Source organism: Macrobrachium rosenbergii, chromosome 16 (genome assembly GCF_040412425.1).
Source record: "Macrobrachium rosenbergii isolate ZJJX-2024 chromosome 16, ASM4041242v1, whole genome shotgun sequence".
NCBI lineage: Eukaryota > Metazoa > Arthropoda > Malacostraca > Decapoda > Palaemonidae > Macrobrachium > Macrobrachium rosenbergii.
This window is the reverse complement of record NC_089756.1, coordinates 33,946,262-33,956,261: the sequence shown is the minus strand read 5'-3', so window position 1 is coordinate 33,956,261 and position 10,000 is coordinate 33,946,262. Positions and strand designations below refer to the sequence as shown.

General features: G+C 34.9%; 1 protein-coding gene across 1 annotated transcript in view; it reads left to right on the top strand.

Moving 5' to 3' along the window:
* The window catches only part of LOC136846926 (titin homolog), a 231,395-nt gene that overhangs the window by 181,590 nt on the left and 39,805 nt on the right, over positions 1-10,000 (top strand). The window contains exon 30 of the mRNA XM_067118179.1: positions 3,280-3,351. Within this exon, the coding sequence (XP_066974280.1) occupies positions 3,280-3,351 (72 nt within the window). The remainder of the gene's footprint in view (positions 1-3,279; positions 3,352-10,000) is intronic.

Below are 10,000 nucleotides of genomic sequence, written 5' to 3'. Positions count from 1 at the left end.
TTTCCTGTAGGAAACTTACACTGAAAATTCTATGATTCCCTCGCATTTTTATTCAATATTTTTATCATCAACGTATATTTTATTGACACAGCATATGAACTTGTATTAGCATTAGGTCTCGAAGTGTTGGAAACAATGTGTACATTATTGAAGCACAATGTGAATAGATTCCACACCTGGATAGATAAATAGATAGAGAGACAGATAGGTATTTACAAAACCTGCTGGTCACATTTGCCAGAAATGCATTTTCAGAGTTTCGGTATCTGAAATTAACTTTTGACTTTTCAATTTTCCGAAACTTTCGGTGTGCTTACCTTTGAAAGCTTCGAAGTGGAATGATAAGTAAATGAAGAAACTCTTCTATTATGTGGTGGGATTAGTGCTAAAGTACTAAGCTAAGGAGAGGATTAGAGCTTACTTCAGATTATACGTGTGTTTATCTGCCAGATTCAGATATTCAACTATCGTTACAGTTGTTAAGGATGAGTCCGTATAGGTTCAATTAAATGTATCTGAATTCAAAATTTTATATATACATACATATATATATATATATATATATATATATATATATATATATATATATATATATATATATATATATATATATATAACAGGCAGGTAGAGAGGAGAGAGGGGTGGAAAGAAAGAAAAGACAAAAAAAAATACTAAGTCAACTTCTAAATATAAACACTTCCATCACACAAGACCAACCGTTGTATACATGTACGAAACTGATATGTTTATTCAACAGAAATTTTAGCCGTCGAATCAATCACGTTTGACTTTCCGGGCCTTCCACCCCCAACCCCCCACCATTTTTATTATTATTATTATTTTTTTGTAGGGTCCTTATCATCATCCTAATTAGGATGGTTGCAGAATCCTGTTGATTTAGTTTCATTGGCTGTTTATTCTGCATTTTGCATTATTAATGAGGCTGTTGCAATGCATCGTTGTTTTTTTGTTGTTGGCCCACGGGGGAGTTTAGATCATTTATATATTGACACAGTTATTATTATTAATGATAATAATTTTATATGATGGCGCAGTTATTTTTTTAATATACTGATATGCATTTTAAATTTATGAGCTCTCACATTAATAATAATAATAATAATAATAATAATAATACCTGATGGTGCTTGCTGTCATGTCTATACGTAACAGAAGGTGCATACAGAACAGAGAGAGAGAGAGAGAGAGAGAGAGAGAGAGAGAGAGAGAGAGAGAGAGAGAGAAGTATTTCGTCATGTGTTGACATAACATTAGAAAAAATGTCTGTGTAGCAATGTATGAGAGAGTGAGAGAGAGAGAGAGCATTTCTTAACGAAAATAGGTAGATTCGATTTTGAGGACAATTATTTGTATGAAAGTGGATTTGTGCAGGCTGGAGACCATTTAATGAATAAGGTGTAATGCGAATTTTTAACATACAATAGACATGATGTTTCATTCTTACTTTTGAAAGAAATTATTTCAAGTGATGAATATAACAACAGCAAAGAAGTGTATTGTATCGGTTAAGATATTAAGCGAGTAAAAAATAAACGCAGAAGTTTCTTCGGCGCAATCGAGTTTTCTGTGCAGCGTATATTCAAGGCCGCGGCCAATGAAAATTTAACCACAGCCCGGTGGTGGCCTGTCCTATACCGTTACCAGACGCACGATTATGGCTATAACCTTAAATAAAATAAAAATTACTCAGGCTAGACGGTTGCAATTTGGTATGTTTGATGATTGGAGGGTGGATAATCAACATAGGCTACCAATTTGCAATTTTTAAGATATGAGGGCGGACAAAAAAAAGTGCGGACGGACAGACAAAACCGGCACAATAGTTTTACGGAAAACTAAAAAGCGAAGTATACTGTACGGCACACCGTAACTTGTTGTATTATGTAGTTCGGTGTATCTACATGATGTAAAAGGTAGAATCTAATTCTACAATTTTATTGCTAAATGTGGAAGTAACGGAAAGTAACTAATTAAAAAAAAAAAAACCCTTCAATTAGCTTTTACAAATGCAACATATTTCGCCCTTCAACCATCGTGAGTCCATAATTCAACGACCTTTCCTTATGAAGTTTGTCAGTATCTATGGAAAATTCAACTAACAATAATCATCTTCGTGGTCTTATTTTATCACAAATTACTCCATTTCTTTAGTTTTTATTTATTACAATTCACCTTTTCAGTTCGAGTTCTTTCCATCGAAGAAAAAGAAAGAAAACTTGAGTTTTACCATAAAGACTAGGGAGGGAGGAACGAATTGGTGGCGGCCGAGGAGAGTTTGGTGCCGGGGGTGGGGGCGGCATGTTGGCCATTCATAGAATGACAGGATAGGGGAATCGATCTATTAATATGACTCCTCTAATTGCGCAGTGGCCATTGTTTTTTTTTTTATGAATGAATGATCCCGAGTTTGTGTATTTATAGATGCCTAAGAGTAATGCACGTGGAATTGAAGCTTCTCTCTCTCTCTCTCTCTCTCTCTCTCTCTCTCTCTCTCTCTCTCTCTCTCTCTCTCTCTCTCTCTCCGATGATTTGGGAAATTATGGGTTTTACTGGTTTCAGTAGTTGAAGTTTGTGAATTCATATATATATATATACATATATATATATATATATATATATATATATATATATATATATATATATATATATATATATATATTATATATATATATATATATATATACATATATATGTATATATACATATAAATTCTCTTCCTCACTTCAGGATCGAACCCAGGCCTTTTTAGTTCAAAGACACATAAGTCATAAAAGAAGTCTTTTATGACTTGTGTGGTTTGGCTGGCAGCAGCTCTGGTCTTTCAATTGAAAGACTCGTCTTTCAATTGAGTCAAGACCTAGGTCTGTTCCATACTGATGTGAGTCAAATTTATTTCTGTTTCACACGTGATTGTGTGTTGATCATTTCTATATATATATATATATATATACATATGTGTACATTATACATACATGTAAATATACATGTAAATATGTGTGTATGTATATATATATATATATATATATATATATATATATATATATATATATATATATATATATATATATATATATAGCTTATTGCCTCAGATAGTTCTTTTGTTTAATCACCACGCGAAAACAACCTTCCAAGGTCTGAAAGCAATACTTAATCATTTTAATAATTTTATTATTTACATCAAGGTTTTCTTATTTGTCCTTGACACACTGCTACCCCCAAGGCAAGGCTGTTGACCTCCACTGACCTTGTTTTCTCCAGATATGTCAAGGAGGCCAAAGATGATTATCTTAGAGAGTCAGCCGGAGGAACTTCCCCCAGATGTGGTCCGGTGTAAGTGGACAGTAACGCATGGGATTTCTTGTGCCGTGTGATTTGCCCTTCTTCCTCCGTTTACAAGTCTCAATAACCTCCAAAATTAAACCGTTAATAACTGGGAGTAACCAGCAACCCCCTTCCCTGAGTGTCTTCCTCCTTCCCAATGTCGTTTGTCGAATTTAACCAGAATTGTTTTTCGATCTACCCGGAGTTGAATTGCCCTCGAGTGAGATTTAGAAATCACGTTTTCCATAGTTGTTTTAATGATAGTTTAGTTCCGCCTCGTTCCCGTTTTCTGTCGCATGGATTATTTATTTTTTTTCCTGTTTTGTGATTTAACAAAACCGTGATTTAGGTTAGAATTACTCGTTATGAGTGTGTTATTTTCCTGTGTTTGTGTGGATACGGTTTTTTTTTTTTAATGAGTGCTTCGTAATGAACAAATACTTCTAATTTGGAGTGATGTTTTTTGTTTTGTTTTAGCTAACCTAATATACTTTATATTGTACCGATTTTCATAAGTACATATACAATATACAAATATTTATTAATGTGCATTTAATACTGATAAGGCTCCAGCAAGACATCACTTCCGGTAAGTGTTTATGAATAGCTTACAGAAGTTGTTTTGAACTCAGAGGTAGTAACAGAGCCCTTGGCAGGAAATCCTTGATCAAGTTTGATAATTTCGTTAAAAAAATTGATCATTTAGATTAAAAACAAACACCCTACTCGGTGGTGCTATTACTAAATTGTCGGAAGCTCCTTGGGACGCCGTGTTTAGTACTAGCCCCTCGGGGATGAAAGTATATATTATTATATATACACCTATTTCTGTATTGTGTGGTCGACAAATTATATTAATAAACGATATCTTCGTGCGGCCGTCTACTTTACATTCATTATAAGGTGTTTAGTACTTGCACCTCGGAGTAGGTGACGCGTAGATAACAAGCCAAGATAGCACCGGTCTAGTAGTGTCAATAAGGTCTAAGTCTAGTGTAAATGAAACTCACCATTCTCGTGTTGCCAGCGAGTCACCTTTCGTCTAAAAAAATCCCGTCAGTCTTCCATGTTTATGAGCAAGGAATGTTTACTTTTCGAAATAAATTTCCAGCAGGGTCGTTCCAGTTGTCGTAAAAATTCAAAAGACAATCCCGTTGTATATATATTTCCAGGCTGGATAAATATCCCGCGGTCATTTCGTAGCGGTTTTGTGTTTAAGAAAGTTTTTCCTGCAGATATGAATATTTCCGTTTTCTGTTTTTGCAGCAACCGCTGATACATCTCTTGTAGGCTATTATGTTATTGTTTATGGCGTTTTTTTTTTAATATTAAAGCTTAATGTTTAATCTTTACTGATTTATGCTTATGGTAGAACGAGTACAGAGGTCCACGTCGGGCCCCGTATACCCTTTTACACGTATCACAGTTATGGGCGTCTTTGAACATTTCCGGTGCCACTTTGGCTTCTTGTTTACGCGCCACCTCCGAGGTGCTAGTACTAAACATGGCGGAAGCTCCTTGGGACGCCGTGTTTAGAACTAGCCCCTCGGGGGGTCAAAGTATTATATACACCCATTTCTATATTGTGCGGTCGACAAATTATAATAATAAAACGATATCTTTGATCCCCGAGGGGCTAGTACTAAACGGCGTCCCACTGAGCTTCCGCCACGTTTAGTACTAGCCACATTGGCACCCTATTTCGCGGAGTAAACCTAGAGGTTCTTCCATTAAAGGTTACTTCAGTTTTCCGTAAATCATCTTCATCAAAAAACAATAGCAGTAATTTCTTGCGAGTTTCTGGCGCTCACATATGAATATAATTGCTCAGTGTATATTACGCTGCTTCATAAGACTAAGCAGATAATTGCCCTCATAATTTTGTCTCATTTTCTCTTTTGACTGCACGATAATTTACTTCGTAGAATTCAAGGAAATTGCCTCGCTACAGATAGCAGAAGCAGGTTGCGTTTTTTAAACTTAAGCCAGTACCAAGAGCCAATTCCGAAAGTACCGTTTGTAGTATAGTTAAGGACAGTCGTAAAATAATGAAACTGAAAGGCTTAGACCTATTATTATTATTATTATTATTATTATTATTATTATTATTATTATTATTATTATTATTATTATTATACACTGCATTCATTAAGTCTTTTTAAGCCCTTGGTCAAACAAATCTGTTCATGTTGAAGAGGAAAACGCGGTATATAAAACATCCCGAGAGATTTAACCACCGCATAAATCCTGTGAATTATGAAGGGATTATTTTTTAATCACGGGAAACTGGGTATGCATGATGGCGATTTGTAAAATTGTAACTTAGTGTAAATGAGGTCTGTTTATTTAAGTTCAGAACGATGAAACTTCAATTGTAACTTTGTGTATGTTAATGTTAAGTTCAGAATGATGAAGCTTTCACGTGAGGATGGTTAAAACGTTTACTTGAATAGGAGAGTCAAGTGGACTGGGATATAAAATTAGGCCGAAGGCCAATCGCTGGGACCTATGAGATCACTCGGCGCTGAAAATAGTGTTGAAACCTTTGCTAGGAGAGGGTTGAGGAAATTAAGATGGAAGAAAGGGAATATGAACGGAGGTACAGTAAAAGGAATGAAATGGGTTGCAGTTAGGGACCGAAGGGTCGCTGCAAAGAACCGATGAGTAATGCCTACAGCGCACTGCATGAGGTGCACTGACGGCACTAAACAACCCCCCCCCCCCCCACGCAGATCCAACCACGGTGACAGGATTCATGGAATCGCCATAAAAGAAATTCATCATTTCTTTGTATTCCATTTTGAATTCCCAAACTTGCTTGAATTCCCGAGGTCACGAGACCAGATGGCTCCCTCTATTGGACTCAATAGAGACAAGGAACTCATCAGAGGCAAAATGAATTTTCCATTACGCTTAACAGTGAGAAATTTTTCTTCATTTTTAAAAGGGAAGTCCAACTGGGCATTTGCTTGGTTGGTTAAATTGAGAATTTACCCTTGCAGTTTGAGTAAATGTCATCTTAAAATCCAGAATGACCGGATCCGGAATTTGCAGTCGCAGTGCAAGACAAAGAGAAGCGTCATAAAATCTGGAGCTACTAGATCGGGAATACCATCGTAATTGAATAAAAAAAAAAATAATAATAATAATAGAGAAGCAAATCCATAGTTATGTATATGTACATATATTGAAAGATAAATCTGTAAAGATTTATCTTCAAGTATGTCTAGGCCTACATATATTATAACTGTGGATTTGTTTCTCCATTTTAAGACTCGTGCTACTATGAGTATTTTTTAATTAAATAATAATAATAATAATAATAATAAATAATGACAGTGGGCTGTGGAATCGATCGTAACTATACAGGAAATGTAACATAGTACTTAAAAAAAAACTTTTGTAAAACCGATAGTGACTAAAATCGTGAAATTATCATCGTTAAGAAAAGAAAAATGAAATAATATTAAAATCAGGCTTTTCCTACAATGTTGGTTTTCGAACAAGCATAAAAAGAAAGTTTCTTCGACGCAATCGAGTTTTCTGTACAGCGTATAATCAAGGCCACCGAAAATAGATCTATCTTTTGGTGGTCTCGGTATAATGCTGTTTGACCCGCGGCCCATGAAACTTTAACCACGGCCTGGTGGTGGCCTGCCTATAACGTTGCCAGGCGCATGATTATGGCTAACTTTAACCTTAAATCAAATAAAAAATACTGAGGCTAGAGGGCTGCAATTTGGTATGTTTGATGATTGGAGGGTGGATGATCAACATACCAATTTGCAGCCCTCTAGCCTCAGCAGCTTGAGGGCGGACAGGAAAAGTTCGGACGGACACACAAAGCCGGCACAATAATTTTCTTTTCTGAAAACTAAAAAAAAGTTGTTGATGATGATGATGATAGGAAGAAAGATAGTTTTCAAACAAACAGCTGACTGTCAGTCGACCTGACCCACCTCTCCGGTGAAAGAGGCCCGAAAAGCGAACCCGGGAAGAAAGAACCCACGAACCCGGAACGTTATTAAAAGGAAAGACGGAAAGGAGATGGAAGGGTTAAAAAAAAGAGGAAGGAAAGGAAGAATAGTAGTGAGAGGAGGAGGGAGGAAAGGAGGAGGAAGAGTGAAGGGGTGTGGGGGCGGGGTGGGAGGTCGCAGGACCTCGTCCACCAAATTCATTTCCGAGAAAAGTGACGTCGTTGCCGTGACTGATTTCTGGGGGGGGGAGCTTATTTGGGGCCCCTATTTGGGGGAAGAGGAGGGGGATATGGTTAGGAGAAGATGGGTAAGCAGGTCTACCGAATGGAAGCGAAAGAAAGGGAAAGTGATAAAGATAGGCAATGTGTGGGAGATAGAAAAATAATTATTATTATTATTTTATTGAATATTAAGATAATTTATTATTATTATTATTATTATTTATTATTATTATTATTAAAATTTTATTGATTATTATTATTATATTTTATTATTATTATTATTATTAATTATTATTATTATTATTAAAATAGTTTAACCAGATCACTATTAAAGAAAGATAGGAACCTTAATGCGAAAGAACTTCTAAATTAAGAGAGGCAAGATGTGTGTGTGTGTGTTTGCGTGCGTGCGCGCGCGCGCGTGTGTAAGTGCTCCCGCAAAATGTTGAAAAGTCAGGAAATAGAAGAAACCCGTTGTAAAAAATAGTGATGAAATATTAAAAGACAAATTAAGTCCAAAATTGACTTAACTGACTAAAAAAGGTTTCCTTTATGATACATTGTATTTTAGAAGTACAATGAAATGGCAATGCTCATATTCAGTGGAGAAAATCCTGAATTTCATCATCATAGACAGCTTCTGTGCATTATATATAAGTATACGTATATATATATATATGTGTATATATATTTCGTGATTTAAAATCAAACATTTTATATATATATATACACACACAAACAGATATATGTGTATATGTATGTATGTGCATGTGTGTGTGTGTGTGTATTAGAGAGAGAGAGAGAGAGAGAGAGAGAGAGAGAGAGAGAGAGAGAGAAGAAGCAAGCTAGGTAATCGTTGTGAATCAATAAGGATTAACATAATCCCGTGCTCTAATTTTTTTATATTTCAAGGATTACGAAATATATCTATTCTTAGATATATGCACCCAAAGCATTCTAGAGAGAAACGATGAAGCCTCTCGCAGTGTATCAGTAAAACATTACCTAGAAATCTACTCTAATCTGAATGCCCACGAGCACAGTTATTAACTTCAGTTACGAAGAAAGCATACGATAATGAAAACCAATTTCAGTCAGAGGTCCAGCTCAGATTCTACCTTGACCCGCTATCGGCTTTCTAATAAGATAAAAAAGAAAGAAAGAGAAGAGAGAGAGAGAGAGAGAGAGAGAGAGAGAGAGAGAGAGAGAGAGAGAGAGAGAGCGAAATAGCGTGACTCCAGTGTTTGGCGAAAATCATTGCTGGTATTAGCGTGTACCAGCGCGAAATCGTCTCTTTGAACTTTCCTTGGACACGCTACATAGAGGCCCTTCGTTCGTTGTGTATACAAACGGCTGTCTTATATATATATATATATATATATATATATATATATATATATATATATATATATATATATATATATATATACTATATATATATATATATATTGTATACAAATATGTCTGTATATATATATATATATATATATATATATATATATATATATATATATATTTATATATACTAACTGAATCACGGAAATATGGAACGTGATGAATATATAAACAAAGACAAGATCCTCGAAGTTTAGAGAAACAATGGAGTGCTGCAAGGCCTTTCGACTTACAGTCCTTTATTTAGCAGACTGAAGAAATATAAAAATAATTTTACAAGGAAAGTTATATTATACATATATATAAATATATATATATTATATTATATATATATATATTATTTTTCCCTTGGATGATTTTGCTTTCTTGTTGAATCTGGTACTTTGGCAAGCGTTGACTAAAAGATTAAAATAGTCTTTTTAATAGTTCGGTTACTAAATATTGTTTCTCAAAAGCGGAACAGTAAGAGATTACTTTTGAGAATCCGTAATCCTAATATAATCTGTATGCATGTCTTTTGAGTTAAAGATTCAACATTTACTAAATATGTTTTGATATTTACGAGACCTCTTCAGTATCGTTTATCTTGAATGGGAAAGAAAATATAAAGATAAAATTTTTCGCAAAATGACCAAAACGTAAATGATAAGACTTAATTATAAAATGGAAAATATTTTGTGCATTTGACTGGAAAGTAACGGAAGGAAGATCGCTGATGAAAAATCTAAGGTCTGAAGATATGTTTGAAGACTGAGTTAGAACTTCTTCATTAACAAATAAAATAAGTTTGCTACACGTAAACAATGAACAAGCCAACGAACTGTTAGCAGTAAACGCAAGGATATAAAGTTACTGACGGCATGTGGTCGTTAAGAGAAAAACCCTTGATACTGTCTCCTAACATAAACAAAAATATAAGTGAAACCACATCGCTCGCAGTATTACGTAATGTTTTGTCTAACAAGAATAACAAACAATTATTTATCAGTGGAAGACTGAACTGAAATTTTTTATGCTCAACTCTAGCTCGGCCATCTTTTGTCTAACAAGAATAACAAAAAATTA